At 40.3% G+C, this 17,231-nt stretch overlaps 1 protein-coding gene across 5 annotated transcripts in view; it reads right to left on the bottom strand.

Moving 5' to 3' along the window:
- Positions 1-17,231, bottom strand: part of fgd4a (FYVE, RhoGEF and PH domain containing 4a) — a 139,853-nt gene that overhangs the window by 56,643 nt on the left and 65,979 nt on the right. Inside the window, exon 1 of one of the 5 annotated variants that reach the window (XM_041795390.1) lies at positions 10,113-10,226. The exons of the other annotated variants lie outside the window; for them this stretch is intronic. Coding sequence (XP_041651324.1) covers positions 10,113-10,179 — 67 coding nt within the window. The 5' untranslated portion in view covers positions 10,180-10,226. Of the gene's footprint in view, positions 1-10,112; positions 10,227-17,231 lie in introns of those variants that run through there. 5 annotated transcript variants of the gene reach the window in all.

The following is a 17,231-nucleotide window of genomic DNA, read 5'->3' as shown; positions in this document are numbered from 1 at the left end:
TCTCAAACATCAACCTTAGTGTGACTTCACAAAAAGCAGTGTGCTAAAAAACTCTGTTAATTTGACTCTGACATTACTATTAAGGGTTAAATCTGTGTGGGGTAGTCAGTAGGGCTCAACGATTTGGGAAAATAATCTAATTGTGATATTTTTCCCTAATATTGTGATTTAAAGTGCGATTATTTCTTAAGTTCCTCATGTTGTGTATTTCTAAACACACAAAAAAACATATTTTATAATAAACACAATATTTGGTAGATTAAACAAAGACTAAACAATGTAATTGTGATCATTTTGAGTCACCGTTGTGTTGACTGGAATAATTATTTTATGTCTTTATCATTTTGAACAGACAAAAGAGGGAAAGCAGGAATTTTTGCAAAGGGTTGCATGACGTGTAGAGGAGCATCTCTGCTGTAAAACATTTATTAAACTGGTATTTTGACATACATTTCAGGTCAAAGAAATATTGCAGCTTCTGCCATTTGAACATTGTAGTGTGTAATATTGCGATTTAATCTAAAATTCGATTAATTGCCCCGCCCTAGTAGTCAGCGGCTACACACTTCATCCATATGTGTGGAGACACTCTGGAGCGGTTTTCAAGGGGGCCTTCAGTGACTGTTTGTGGAACGGATCAAGCAGGAACAGCACATGTTTCTGTCCTTTCTGTATTTAAGGCAAGCCTGAAGCAGGGAGAGAAGCGTAAATAAAAAATAAATAAAAAATAAATTAATAAATTAAAAACTATGTTTATTACTTAACTAATTAATAATAATAATAATAATAATAATTACATAAAATTATAAAGTATGATAATTATAAAGATTATAATAACAATAATAAAATTTTAAAAAATAAAATATAATAATGTTGATAATAATAATAACAATTAGAAAATAAAATAATAATAATAATTTTGATTACATAACAATAACAATAATGACAACAATAATAATGATAATGATAATAATAATGATGATAAAAATAATAATAAGAATAAAATAATAAAAATTATAGTAATAATATAATAGAAATAATAATAATGATAATAATTCTGATTATATAACAATAACAAAAATAACAACAATAATAATAACGATAATAATAATGTTGATAATAATAATTTAAAAATAATAATAATAATAATAATAATAATAATAATCAATACCAAAAGAATGACATTAAGTCAGATGCAGCATAAAGGAGGAGCTGGGGTGGAGGAGGGTTGCAGAGTAAGCAGGCTAGATCAGCTTACAATGGCATCAACAAATAATGAAGTTTATGTCCATGAAAATGAACATAACTGGTTAAATAAAGTCATGATAAAGTGGAAGGGCAGAAACAAGGAGCCTTTACTCGCAGCCATCTAAGAATCAGCCCTCAGTGTGAACAGACTCGCTGAATACAGGCAGAGTAGAAAACAGGAGGGTACATTAATACTCCACCTGTGTGAGATAATAGAGCTGTTACAGTCGGCCTCCATGTTTTATCTGAGAGGAGCACTGACTCAGAAAGACGAGGTCAAACGAGGTACAGAGAAGGAATCAAACTGCCGTTATATTTTCTATTTCACACACTCTGAGCTAAGACAGTAAGTTAGAAACGCATCCAGCCTGAGATATTCAGATGTGATGAACTCCTCTGGTAGCTATTTATCAAGATCAGCAGCAGGCTGGTGTTTGTTTAGAGAATGAGGAGGGAAATACCGGCCCTCAGAGAGAGAAAGCCTAATTAGTCCGTGTGTGAGATGTAGGCCAGGATGTGTGGGGAGAGCTCACACTCTTTCAACACGGCCGTTTAATATGCACATAAAAGATTAAAGAGAAAATAGAAACCGTCGTAAAAACTCTGATGGGCCCTCAGGAGTATTAGAGGAGGCCCCTGATACCACACACACCAAAACACACAAACATATGCTCTGTCTGATAGAATATGAGGCATCAGAGCTGTGGCTCATCAGTGCAGTCGTTGTCAGCATGAGGCCGTATCACATCTTTATCACGCTACTCATTAAAACAGAGCTGGTGCCATTTTCACCGCAGTTTTAACAAAAATTGAACAATTATAACAGAAGGAAACTGCTTTTATGTCTTAACCCTTTAAAATCTACCACTGTGCAAGTCCACCAGGACATATTCTTACATTTTTACAAACTGTGGTGCCATTTTTGGGAGTATTTTCATTTGCTTTACATCAATATAACCCTTATAACCCAAGTTTTAATAATATGTATTGACTTATGTCTTAACTACAACAATAAATTGCTTAAAAGTGCAAAAAACTCAGAAAAAAAGAAAATCGTTTTCATTTTTTTTCACATACATTTCAAAATACAGAAATTGCACAGCTGTATCTGTCAAATTTGTAAATGTAAAAAAGTTGCACAATATCCTTTGGAACCACAGGAAATATATTTGGAGTCTGTACATAACTTGCATTTTGAGATATAGTCAATTTTGTAACTTTTAAAAAAAACCAAGCTGGATGAGAAGTTGGGCACTTCATCTGGCGCTGTTATTAGTTCGAAAGCTTCGCGCCAGCTGTAAAACCGTTTGGCGCGACCAGGTTTTTGTGGCTCCATAACTACACGTGTGAAGAGTGAGAGTGAGTATGTGTGCAGGCTAAGGCCCTGTCCACACGTAGTCAAAAACGATATATTGCTGTTCTGTTTTGAAAAGGTTTCCATAAAGACGAGATTGTTTCAGGAAATATCCGCATAAGTACGGAACCACTGAAAACAACTGAAAACGCTGTAGTGCATATGTCAAGCCTGTACATGGCGCCGTGTTGCTGCCACGGAAATGCACCAAAAGAGAAGAAGAAGATCACAGAAAATGGACACAAACTTTCTCCTAGTTGCCCTTCTGGCTGTTCTCAGTGTTGGATTTAAGAACGTCTGGTGTGTGCCGTTTTCGGTGGTGGTAAAGGAGCATTTTTTTTTCTGTAAAAGCAAAAACAAGCTCAGTAGCTTCTGCAGCATGATCACAACCCTGCCATTGTTGTTTTGGCCAGACCTGCGCAAGCGTCTAAACAGAGCTACACTATGTGTGACGTAATTTTTTTCCAAAAAGATGCGGTTGGCCATCCACACAGAGACAAAACGGTAGTTGCCATTTACGGATTTGTGAGCTCTGGGACCTGATTTCAAAAAGCAACGTTTACAGTCACCCAAAACACTGTTTCTGTGTGGATGAAATGCTGATACGACAAAAAACTTTTGCATATACTCCTGAATTTGTCTCTGTGTGGACGGGACCTAAGTTATTCTGCGGCAAAAACTGCAACTCCCAGGAATTAGCCACTTCCTGTTGTTGAGGGGGGATGGCTATTATGTAGGGACATGAAGAATCATGTGACAGATCATGCCCACTACATGATGACATTTATTTCAACGTAGGAAGTGCTGCAAACACCCGTGGTCTCGTTTATAAAAATTTTTGTTACATGCGATTTATCGTGTATTTTTTAACAAACCCATCACCGCAACGAAAAAGCGCTCTGAAACACGGTGAATGTGTGAAATGTTAGTGGAACTCCCCAGATTTTATAGGCTAAAAGAATGATCAATCTATCTTATCCAGTTTTAAATCTACCGCCAATCAAAAATGAATATGCAAATTGTAGCGCTGGCTCTACGCTGGGTTCTCCATCCATCCATCCATTCATCCATCTTCTTCCGCTTATCTGAGGTCAGGTCCCAGTGGCAGCACCCTAAGCAGGGAAGCCCAGACTTCCCTCTCCCCGGCCACTTTGTCCAGCTCTTCCCGGGGGATCCCAAGGCGTTCCCAGGCCAGCCGAGTGACATAGGCTCTCCAGCGTGTCCTGGGTCTTCCCCGGGGCCTCCTCCCAGTGGGACCTGCCCTGAACACCTCACAAGAGAGGCGTCCAGGAGGCATTTGGACCAGGTGCCCGAGCCACCTCACCTGGCTCCTCTTGACGTGGAATCCCTCCCAACAACCAACACACTGGGTTCTCTTAACACTAAAACTGCCATTGGGCAAAATTTACCCAAGGCTGGTCTTTAATTGTACCTGGCTTGATGTGTACAGTTTCAAAGACTGTCAGTCTTTGAATTTTCCTAAAAGTTAGTTAAATAGCACCTGGTGTCATAAAAAATAAATTAATTGACATTTATATCTAGAACCACCATGCAGGTCAAATTTACCCCATAAGAAAGTCTTGATTTTCCCACTGTTTTATTTCACACTAGCAATAAATAGATGCTGCAATGGAAATACCTTCTCTCTACTGCAGCAATGCCTAATCAGAAGTCGACAGATCAACCTTCAACATGACAGGTAAATTTGACCCGTTGGTTGTTTTAGGTATGTACAGATCCACAGCTGTTCTAGTGTTAAACCTCTATTTTCCCAAATGTTATGTATTGTTGGGTGGACTTTTCTGTGTTTTCTGGCACCAGCAGTGCAAACAAATCAACTGATACAGCAATATCACAGATAAACTACACCATCATCTGCATAGAGCTTCACCCAAAGATAGAAATGCATCTGATTTGAGCACAAGTCATCAAAAATATTAAGTATTCGTTAACTTTTGTTTTTTAAAAGTGCTTTATATCTGAAGCTGTGTTGGACGTATGCATGACTTTGGTTGATATGTAGTTTAACCTCAGCATGCACACATTTCTATCTCAATCTTCCAGATTAAAATAAAGCCAAACTAGCTGCTCACTAGAGATGCTATACTCCCTTCACTATGTCTGTTTACATCCAGGGAGCAGAGCCAAAAGAGGAAGCTCATCAACTGTAGCTGCAGCGAGTCCACGGCTACAGCCCTGACTAGTGGTGGACGGCGAAAACTGCAGTTTGAGGATAAAATACGACTGGCATATTTAAGTTCAGCGGGGTTTAGGTGAGGATGTATAAACACAGAAGTGGAGTGAGACGAACTTCACAGCACGAGGTGAACGCCACGTAGGAGGAGACGGTTTGTGTTCATGTGTATAGAGGGGGGTATAATATCCTGGCTCAGGGATTAAAGGAGGGCTTTCTCCACCTACCATCTGGACTCCTCATGACGGGCCGGCCTGCTGCTCTCATATATGAGCCAAAATAAACCTTACAGTTAATATGTGTATCAGTGTACATAAATAGAGCTGAAATCTGTGATAGAAGCATCATTTCAGAATCTAAAACCTCAGCAGCTTAACTATCATCCCCTAAATATCACTCACTTCTCTACAAACACCTTCCCCCACCCCCACCCAGCCCTCCTCCTCAGACTGTCAGCCATGTGAACAGAGCCATCAGACGCCTATTGTTTCCTGAAGTGGGGGTGTGTTACTATGTCAGCACTGCAAACACAAACACACTCTCAACAACGACAGAGTGTCGCACAGAACAGGAGAGAGAACATCGGAGACGGGCAGAAAGGTCAGCGGACGTGGGATGTTAGCGTGTGTTTACTTCATGTATGATGCACGAGTGGGAGAGCACACCGGCCTGACCCTTCACTTCCTCTTCCTGATGTCAGCTTCTTGTTTTCATTTTCTAAAACGTAAAGGTCTCTGCTGAAGGAATAAGAGACATCAGCCCACGGTTAAGGACTAACTTTGTCCTAGTTCTTCATACTTTGATGCTTTTGTTTAAACCGGTCATTGAAATTCTAGATCTTTGGTCATATTTATAAAAGAGAGAGACAAAGAGCTGGCTCCCTAAGTTGCAGAAAAAACTGTCAAGGTTATTTTGAAATGTAGAAAATGTGCTTCAGTTTCCAGCTTTGTTTTGGTCATTTTAAACCAAGAAATAAACCAATAGTGATCACCTTGGACTAACCTGAGTAAATACAAAGCCAGTTTTAAAGTGCTGATTTCATTTAAAGCCACCCAAATCTACCTGACCCTACGTGAAAAGGATATTTTTAAACCTATCTGGTTGTTCCATCCTTGGCAGCAACAAATGCGGGCAAGCATTTGCAGAACTGGGTCTCTCATGTGGAGGAATGTTGTCCCACTCTTGTTTGCAGGATTGTTTTAACCCAGCCACATTGGAGGGTTTTCCAGAATGAACAACCTGTTTAAGGTCATGCCACAGAATCTCAGTTAGATCTAAGTCCAGACTTTGGCTAGACCACTCCAGAACCTTCATGTAGTTTTTAGTCCATTCAGAGGTGGACTTGCTGGTGTGTTTGGGATCATTGTCCTGCTTCATAACCCAAGTGTGCTTGAGTTTGAGGTTATGCACTGATGGGTGGACATTCTCCTTCAGGATTTTCCTGTAGATTGCAGAATTCATGGTTCTAGTGGTCCAGGTCCTGGTCCAGACCATCACACTACCACAGTCCACAGGATATTTTCCTAGAAGTCTTGGGGATCATCAGGATGTTTTTAGTCAAAAGTGAGACCAGCCTTTGTGTTCTTTTTGCTCAGCAGTGGTTTTGGCATTGGAACTCTCCCATGATGCCATTGCTGCCCAGTCTCTTTCTTATTGTTGAATCATGAACTCTGACCTTAACTGAGTCAGTGAGGCCTGCAGGTCTTTAAATGTTCTGGGTTCTTTTGGGACCTCCTGGAGGAGTCGCACATGTGCTTTCGGAGTCATCTTGGTAGGCTGGCCACTCCCGGGAAGGTTCACCACTGTTCCAAGTTTTCTCCATTTGTGGGTAATGGCTCTCACTTGAGTCCCAAAGCCTTAGAAATGTCTCTGTAACCCTTTCAGACTGATAGATGTTTGTTTCTTGAATTTCTTTAGATGGTTCCATGATGTGTTGGAGATCTTTTAGCCTACTCCACTCTGTCAGACAGGTTCTATTTAATGGATTCTGGATCCAGCAGGTCTGGGCATAATCAGGTCTGAGTGTGGATAGTGACACAGAACTCAGCTTACCAAAAAAATGTAGTAAATCAGAGTTAATTCATGATTTATCAAGGGGGAGCAGGTAGATTTAGATGGCTATTTCCTGTAGTAAATGAATATGTTAATTTTGGTCTTCCTGATCAGCACTGTGTTCTTTTTGCAAAGCCTTCTGGGATTTCTGACAGTGTGAACCAGTCCAGTCAGAACACAGGTTTTGTGCATGTTTCAAAGTCTAGTTTTAGCTTTACTAACTGCATGTGAACTACTGACTAGAACCCTCAAAGCTTGTTCTTTTTTAACTTTAATTCAGTGGATGCAGAGGAAAATAAAATGTCACTAAGCTACACTGACACACATGTAATCATGCCGTGAATGGCAGCAGCTCCAGAGCTATTCTAACGCCACCTTAAATTAAAGTCTGTCTCATTCATAAACCGCTGTAATAACAGGGTTGATTTAAAGGGCAGAGAGGATTTTCCATCCATCTGTGGTTTAAGGACAGTAAATGAGCTGTAACATTTATTAAATAGTATCATGTGGTGTAAACAAAGCACTTATCGCAGACGTCAGTCTCAGCTGATAGCAGCTCTGTCTCCGTTTACATCCAGCAGCCCTGCAGCAACAAGACGACCAGACGGCATGTTGACAGTGAGTTATGGCCTCAGTCTGGCCTTCAGTCAACACATACGAGGAAAAACTGCTCTCTTCTGCCCCCGCTGAGTGATTTACATCAGAAAATGTGAAGTGAGGCCATGTAATGTGGTAGATTACAGCCTCACCGTGTCTGATACAGAAGATGCCTTTAAAAGCAGAAATAAAAGATCAGAGAGGAGTGGAAGTATTTCTATTTAAATCAGGTGCAAAAAGTCAAAATAAAAGGGCAAAAAAAGCTCCAGCATGACACACAGAGGTTGGCAGAGGTCGCCAACTTTCTGCAGAGTCAATCGCTACAGACCTCCAAACTTCGGCCCCGTCCACATGGAGACGAAAACGATACATTGCTGTTTTGTTTCAAAAAAGTTTTCCGTAAAGATGGGATTGTTTCAGGAAATATCTGCATAAACATGAAACCACTGAAAATGCTGCATATGCCAAGCCTGTATGTGGCGCTGTGTTGCTGCCAAGGAAATGCACCAAAAGAGAAGAAGATCACAGAAAACTGACACAAACTTTCTTCTAGTTGCCCTTCTGGTTGTTTTCCGTGTTGGATTTAAGAACATCTGGTGTGTGCGTTTTCGGTGGTGGTAAAGGAGCATCAGATTTTTCTGTAAAAGCCATAACAAGCTCAGTAGCTTCTGCAGCACGAACACAACCCTGTAATCCACTATTATTGTTTTGGCCGGACCCGCGTAGGCGCCTTAAGGGAGCTACGCTGTGTGTGACATAATCATTTGAAGAAAGATGCGGATAGCCATCCACACGGAGATGAAACGGTAGTCGTTTACGGATTTATGCACTCTGGGACCAGTTTTCAAGAAGTATCGTTTACGGTCACCAAAACACTGTTTCTGTGTGGATGAAACGCCGATCCGACAAAAAACTTTTGCATATACGCCTGAATTCGTCTCTGTATGGCCGGGGACTTCACATGGCCTTCAGATTAGCTCAAGAACAGTGGTAGAAAGCTTCATGGAATGGGTTTCCCTGGCTGAGCAGCTGCATCCAAGCATCCAACCAAGTGCAATGTAAAGCGTCGGAAAGCACATTGGTGTGTGACCTCACAAATACCCTTCTGGAAGAACTCCTAAACCTCCTAAACCTTGTGGAAAGCTTTCTCAGAAGAGTTGAAGCTGTTATAGCAGCAAAGGGTGGACCAACATCATATTAAACCCCATGGATTAAGAATGGGATGTAACTTAAGTTCATATACGAGTCAAGGCAGGTGAGCAAATACTTTTGGCAATATAGTGTATATCCATGCAGTGGAGATATGAAACAGTCCATCTGGTGTGTCAGGTTACCCCCTTATTGCTGTTGCACACATTCATCCGTAGTAAACAGTCATGAAGTAGCCTAGCTTTATTTACAGACAGGTTTACATCCTAGCTTCTTAACGGCTCATTTTAACCGTGGACGGATGTATCGGTAAAATCCCTGTAAACCAGCATCAGTCGACCCCTAATGTGGATTTCTCTTTACTTCTGTTCTTATTTCTCATGTGGTGACAGCTGAATGTTTGCAGCACTGTGAGTCCAAGACAAAATCCCCTGAGGGGACGATAAAAAGCAGCATCATAAAACCTAACAGTGGTTTCCTGGGGCATTTATTTGGTTTAAGGTGGCATCAAACCAGATATCAATATTGTCTGATTTTAGCTTTTATAATAAAGTTTTAAATTCTGCATGATGACAGATAATAAATGCTGATCTGAGTAAAGAAAACTTGAATTTGCATGCAAAGAAAAAACAAAAAACCTTTTCTTTTCATACTAGAATCATTTCCAAGTTTTTATCAGCACCAGCGGCTTTAAAGGTACAGTGTGTAATATTTAGCCAAGTAGCATTTAGCAAAACAAGCTTGGTTAAAATGAAACATAACATTTATAAGTAGATTGATCTAAATTAGTGTTAACATCTGATAACACATTTTTTAAATTTATGTTTTAAATTAACTCAGAATAAGCCTTTTATTCATACATAGGGAGGGTCCCTTCTAAGGACGCTGCCATCTTGGATTTTTGCATTTTGCCTGTTTCTATGGCACCATAGAAGGAACCAAATAACAGTTAAGCATGTATTGATTTTTAAACTTCACTGGTTCCCACACTCACCAGAGAAATGATCATCACACTCCAGAACTGACTGTTAGATGTTGATAGTCCCAATTTTACACACTGCACCTTTAAGCTCTTCTTCATATGCAGACATGGTTTTAAAACACGGCCTAAAATAAAAAATCCAGCAGATTCAAGAGAAGTTTGACTAACTAAATTTAATATTTTTGGATTTTTCTGTAGACTTTAGTGAGAAAACTCCTTCTACCTGTGATAAAGACTCATCTGTCATCATGCCATGTCTGATTAATGTCCATGGATTCCTCTTAATACATGAGCTGCATGTTTGAAATGTTTCTGAGGTGACAGCATCAACCCTGATGGATCGCTCTGGAGCACTGTTAGTGTCTGAGCGTGTGTTTGTGGTTTTCTGTAGTGAAACCAAAACTTACTGTGGACTTTTCCTGGTGGTTTACTCAGAGCTCACCTCATATGTCTCAGATCAAACCAAAACAAAAGGCACTTTTTAAAAAATTCAGCTGATCTGCTGTTAAAGAGGAAAAAAAGCACCAGCACAGTACCTGAGAGCTCCTCTCTCCAGTAAGGCTTTGTTTTCAGTCTCCTGTCATAGCCGTGATAATAATCCATCTCTGAATCTCTCTTCAAATCACTTTGATCAGCATCTATGGAGGAAATCTGTCTCCTTTCCTTTATACCAGTGTTTCCCTACAGCTGGTTACTCGATGTGAGTATTTACGTATCGGAGTCTCTGCTCTGTCACTGCTCAAACCGGTTCCCTGGAAACCGGAGTCACCAGGTGCAGAGAGGGAGGGAGGAGGGAGAAGTCGTCCTTCAAGATAACGATCCACGGTCACTTTTAACCATTTCCATAATAATAACGTTTGGAGGGCTGAGCACCACTCAAGGACAAAGTCAGCCTCGAGGAGAGAGTGGAGAGAAACCAAAGAAGAAAAAGACAAGGAAGGAGGAGGGGGGCTGTTTCTGTAAATCAGGGGAGGGGAGAGATGGGGGAGAGGAACATGTGCAGAGAGAGAAGTGAAAGAGGGGAAAATTAACAAAGCGTGACAGTTCATATTTAACCAGAGATATTCCCAGCTGACAGATTTCACAGTTTGTTAAAGTAGATTTAAATTCAGGAGAGCTATCTAGGCCATGTTATAAACCTCTTCATATGGACACTTTAGGGGTCGACTGACTTTCGGGGCCAGTTCACGAGGCCGATCGCTGATATTCTGAACCAATATGTAAATTTAGCAGATCAGCCACTGGAAAGCAAGCACGCTTCCTGGATATGCAGCAGTCAAGTAACAGCAGTGATCAAAAATGATCAAAAAATAAAGCAGAAATCAAAATTTAGGACTAAAACTTTGACAAGTCATTACAAAGCACCACACAACATAAACCACAAGATTGCATTGGTTTATTAGAACACTGGTTCCCAACCTGGGGTCCAGGACCCCCCCAAGGGGGGCGCCAAAGATCTTAGAGGGGGCCCGAGGCTTTGTCTGCTGTGAGGCTGCCAAAATTAGATGATCAAATATTGACTGAAACCATAATAAAGCAGTTAGTATAAGTATGAGGTCTTTTGATAAGAAAAGCATGCATAGGTCTTTTTAGGGTTTTATCAGTGAAACAATTAAAATCTATGTTGATTTTTGATGCCAGTGTGTCACTTTTTCATCACTCTGGGGGGGGGGGGAGTTAGTAGTCAGCAGTGTTTGTCTGAATGTAGTCGGTTGTATCAGCGCTCCTTTCAGCCTGTGCCCTCCATCTGTGTTTGGTCAGTTTAACATGACTTTGTATTAGGGGTGGGAATCACTAGAAAAACCAAACAGTTCCACAGGATACCACTTAATAGGATAGGGTGCAATAGAATAGAATAGGATAAAATGTGACGTGATGCTATAATATACAATATGATGGGATGGGATTTAGTATGATGCAATATATTGTGAAACAATGAGATACAGTATGATGTAATTCTTCATGACACATTGCAGTACAATACAATGCAATAGATGCAGGATGAGTTTACGCAATAAGCTGCATAAAATACGTGGCACCACAAAATACAATCTGTGGTTTGAGGATATGATGCAAAGTGATACGATGCATTACTACTATACAATATGATACATGCATTTAGATGTAATACAGTTTTATGCATCATGACACGATGCAGTACTATATGATGCTATATTATGTAATACAATATGATAGTGCGCGATGCAGTGCAATATGATATCATTCAATATGATGACAAATGATGCAACAGCATGTGATGGGAAAAGATGCAATCTAACATATGCGATATGATGTGATGCAATGCTGTATAATGCAATTCGGCTGGCTTTGATGCCATAACATATAAGATGATGCTATGTGATGCAATAAAATGCAACAGGATGCATTTTTAGGCAACAAGATATATGATATGATTTTGTTTGATGCACTTAAATATGATACCATGGAATACAATGAATTATGATATGCTGCAAGTCAATGGCATATGATGTGACAGGATACAACGACATACAGTATATTTCAAATTGATACGATATGCTTTATTATCCTCCTGGTGAAATTTGTCCTGAACTTGTGCATGCAAACAGCTACCACTGCAGAAAGAAATTAGAACAATAGAAGCAACAACAATCCACATGCTAACACACAAAGCTACATGCTAACACAGTAGCACAGACCAATAATAAACCACAAATGGTATATTAACATACCCACATACTGCACAAGACTGGGACAGTTTATCTAAAAATTGTTGGTGGGAAAATGATCAAATTTGTTGTGCTGAAATGAGGCCAATGCTAACACTGCTAGCACCACCAGCCTTTGGTGTTCGTTGCAGCCTAACAGCTACATACCTTTGCTACATTCAGTTATGTATTTCTCTGGTTGGTATGCCGGTTTAATGTGACACAGCCTACGTAGATTTTAACCATGATTTTCCTGGAACATCAAACCAACGCTTCTATGAGATGAAATAAACTCTGTGTGATTGTTTAGATCCAGGTGGAAGAGCAGGGAGAGCTGGCCATTAACATGACTTCAGCTCTACATCACATTTGACTGCCACTGAAGACCAAAATGATGATAATTTGGCTTGTAAATCTTGTGCTGACTAGTTGAGCTGATGATGGAGGTGCATGGCCCTACATTTAACCATCTACAGCCCCACAAATAATCTACCAACTCTTCCAAAACAACACATTTTCTGCTATGAGGAAGTATGCTATTTCCCCTATTTTCTGCTCTGGTTGTATTTTCTCTCATGCTACAAAAACCAGACGACACCCTCCCCACCCCCTCTTTTTAACCCTCTCTCCGCTCTGATCCACTGCTGCAGAACTAAACGTCCCACAAAGAGATTTAGAAATCAAAAACCTACATCACAGAGGGGGATCTGCATACATCCCCACATAATGATGAGAAATAGACACTATTAAATACACAAAAGAATTCTGAGTAACTTCAGCCTCATTTGCATGGCTGCCCCGTTTAAAGATGACGACCGTTCAAATGCTGCTCATAAATAATGTAAAGGGGAGGACGTATTAATATGCCTGGACACTCCCCTTTAATCATCCTGCTTCGCGTGGTGATAATGTGTCTGTGTGAGGTTTTCATGCTTGACTCAGAGGAGATTGGCTGCTGAATGAGACCAGATGCGTCAGTCTCTCCCTCCTCCTGTCCCTCCATGATGGACGATTACCAAAGAGTTATGGTGTTCTGCCACGAACAGAATGGAGCGAAAATTAAAAGACCTTGTAAAGCCTTTATGTGGTCGAGGCAGCCAGATGAGACCCTGAGATCCTTAGGCAAACATGGACACATGATGTAGTTAACCTTCATCTCACGATTCAGTGCAGAGAGGTTATTAATACACACATAATAGGCTGAGAAAGACTTGGTCTAAAACAATCATTAAACCTTCCACTCAGCCCTTTGCATGCTCACGCCGTAGGAGTGTGGCTCTAGCCACAGGAAAAGTGTCCAGGTAGTTTGTGCTTTGCTTTAATTACAAATAGTTAAAAATAGATGGGCAAAATATGTGCATTGGAGATGTCTGACTTTGTAAATATTGCAAATCAGTCTCTTCCAAAACTGTCTCTCTTTTCCCGAATCCTCCTGCGTATATGTCAGGCCCAAGTCACGTTACGTCATATCCCTGTGCTCATGCTCCTTCGTTTGCATTCCTGCCATGCTTTGGCCCACCTCGTCCTTCCATGCCAGGGCCAGGGAAGTGTACTGCACCCAAGCACTGAAGAGCATACTCACACTGGTCAAACATACTGGGCTTTAGGCTGAAAAGTGCCCTGGCACAGTACGGCTGCCCAGTAGAAGTGCACCCTTAGTTACGGGGCTGAAGAGTCCTAACAAAGTCTAAACAGCAAAGTCAAGGCAATCTAGAGCCTTGGTTCTCAAATGGTGTGCCTTCAGACAAGTCTAGGTGTTCCTTGGAATTCGTCTGACTTTACATTAGTACTACAACTATGCAACAAATAAAGACACTATAACCAATGTCCTTACTGCATGCACGCATTACATGTTGCATTGCATTACACAGCATTGCATGCTCACTGTCCGTCTGTTATCAGTCAAATATGCAAATGTAAATTTACATGTAAAAATATGACATCTCATGCTTTTACTTAGAAAGTGGAAAATCTGAGGTATGGTGCCTCTAACGGCTGTGAGCCACATAGTTTTGTCTCCACGTTGGCACAAGTCAGACCATAAAAATGCATAAGTGGTTATGAAGAATATCCGTGCATCACACTCCACTTTGAAAAACAAGCTAACAAGTTTTCGGGATTGAGAAAAGTGGAAGAAAATTAAGAATATCCTCTGGTGGGACACTCCTGGTGTCTTGTCATCCTTTGTGCAACCTCTTCCCTTGTTACTTGTCCATCTTAATAGGAGCAACAGAGAGAAAATAGGAACAGGGTGACTGGGGATAAACCTGGGGAGCTGCAGTGCATCACTTGCAGAGTGTCAGGATGCTACAAAAGGAAATTCTGTAACCAAACTGATGTTGTAGCTGGCACTTGCTCACATTGCATGCAGTTGGGACATGTTGCTACACATGCTAAAGAGGCTATTTTGCAAGGACATTAATATGGTGTGCCTTGAGATGTCAGCTTGATTTTTGGTATGCCTTGGGGAAAAAAGTTTGAAAACCATTGATGTAGAGTATTGGATCTAGCCTGAAAAACATAAATCCTATTTCTACTCTTCTTTTTGCTTTTATTTGGTCTCCATCACCCCCTAGAGAAAAAACATCTAAATTCAGAGTGCCTGTTTCAGACTGGCAGTATATTTGCTGCATACAGCTGCACAGCATGCACCATCATGGCTTTTATACCAGGCACACTGGCTGCATCTTTTGGTCTTTTGTTTTAAGTTTTACCTCAATAAATCTACCTACAAGTGACTTGCTTCATTAAAAAGCCAAAGTGAACCAGGAAAAACTCTGAGTAAAAGCATCCTGTGCAAACGACAGACTTCCTCCAAGGAAATGCTAAACCAGGCTTTTGCTTTGAAAAGCAAGAAATAAGAGTGTACTCTTGTAGAAATGGAAAGCTTAGTTTAGAGAAGAACATCTACTGATGTAGACGTAAATATCCGCTACAAAGGTAAAAAGGCAGTCAACTTGTCAAGTCCAAGTTATGCACCCGAGCTCATGCTCGTGCATGTGCAGGAGCAATCATACCATGCCAATGTACCATCAGGGCCAAAGAACTGAGCATCTGAGAGCAGTACAGAGCATTTACACTGGTCTAACAAACTGGACCGTGGGGCCAAAGCATGCTTAAGCATGGTGCAGATATCAGAGCACCTTTAAGCTGTTAGATACTCCAGTGCTGGTGTTTAACATGCACAGAACTGCTGGAAAAGAGTGAACACAGGTGAAAATATTTAGGAAAAAGTACCTGGACTGAGCCAGAGGGGATAATGACATTTATACCCTCAAACCAGTGTACATCTGATGCAATCTCTGTGTACTTTATGAAACTGCTTCATTAGCTCTTCTGTTTGCAAACATGTTTTCTCTGCCTGTTGATACCTGAAACGTTAAACTACATGTAAAACTGACATGAAGTTTAAAAACCATTATTGTCTGTTGTTTTGTCTGCCATTTCTGCCTCTTTCTATTCATGCCCTGTCCATCCCTGAGAGTCACCGGTGTCTCAGATATTCCCCTGCGACAACCAGCACGTGTGATAGAAAAACTCAGGAATACGTCAGAGACCGTCTGAGTCTTGATTGTACATGAATGCGATTTGATTCAGAGCAGCAAAAGAAATGAAAAGCTTTGTTTTAATGGAGAGCTTTCTATTTTGACTGTGAAAGAGGATTATTAAAATCCTGAGAGTTTAAAAGATACCAACCCTCTACTGACCCATTTAAGAACAAAAACAGCCATCACTGAAGCTTGTATCATTGCATTCCTCTGGTGAATTTTCTCAGGATAGATATCCTCTTTAAACGCTCATGCTGTTGCTTTTCTAAGGCTTTAAACTGTGACTGGCATTTTCAAAGCTAAGTATCTTCTTAGAGTCGAGGGACGACTTTCAGGATTGGACAGTTAGCTGTGATTATATGCAGATGTCTGTCTGCTGAAGCTCCTCCAGAGTCCACTTGAGGCTGTCTGCAGAAGCACTGAGGTCTGAGACACCTCGTGCTAAAATGCACTTCAAAATGCTGGTTAAAACACAGTTTTGGCTAAAAATTATTCATGTTTGAAAGAACACTTTGTTCTTAACTCTTCCATTTTGTTTTAAATAATGATTTGAGTTATGCATATTGAGGGGTGAGGCTGATGGTGGTGTGACAGGAGGTTTAAGACCCACCTCGCCTCCATCTCTGTTTCTGGGTTGATCTGAAGGTAGTTTAAGATTGTATTTCCAATATGGCGGATGGCTCCAAATGTCCCCATTAGAAAACAAACAGATCAATGACACTCAGCATGTGGCTCTTTTGTGATGATTTGTGGCTCTTTTACATCTTTATTTGAAATACTTTTGTCCCAGAAAACCTTAAAAAGGTCAACTTTCACCTCAGGAATGATCCATTAATCAGTTTGTTCCCCACTCTTGTTCAGTCGGCTTCAATTGTCAACCTTCATGTTTTTGTTTCTATATTTCCATTGCTCTCATTTGCAATTTTTCTTCCTTTTTGCCACTTTTAATTTACAATTACAGCTTTTTAAGCCCAAGTTTGCCACTTCTTTTGTAACTTTTCGCCAGTTTTTGCCTTTTTTGTCCTGCTTTTTGCTATTTTTTCCTTTTTTTTGCCATGTTTGCCCCTTCTCACCCATTTAAGCTGCCTTTTTCCATTGAATGACACTTTTATACCAATTTTGCCCATTTTAGTCTCTTTTCACTCTTTTTTTGCCACATTTTTACCATTTTTAAAATTTTAACCACTTGTCACCCATTTATAAATCAATTTTACCACTTTTTTTGATGCTTTTGCTACTTTTGCCAATTTTAGTCTCTTTCTTTCACTTTTTTGCCAAATCTTTACACTTTTTTGACCAATTTCGCCACCTGTAATTAATTTTCTCTGATCAGTTTTTCTGCATTTACCAGAAGTTTTTGCCTCTTTTATCCTGCTTTTTGCTATTTTCAAATTTCCCCCCTTTTTGCCATTTTTTGCCC

The sequence above is a fragment of the Cheilinus undulatus genome, linkage group 9 (assembly GCF_018320785.1).
Source record: "Cheilinus undulatus linkage group 9, ASM1832078v1, whole genome shotgun sequence".
Classification (NCBI taxonomy): Eukaryota; Metazoa; Chordata; class Actinopteri; order Labriformes; family Labridae; genus Cheilinus; species Cheilinus undulatus.
The sequence above is the reverse complement of the archived record's forward strand: the minus strand, read 5'-3'. Positions and strand labels throughout refer to the sequence as shown.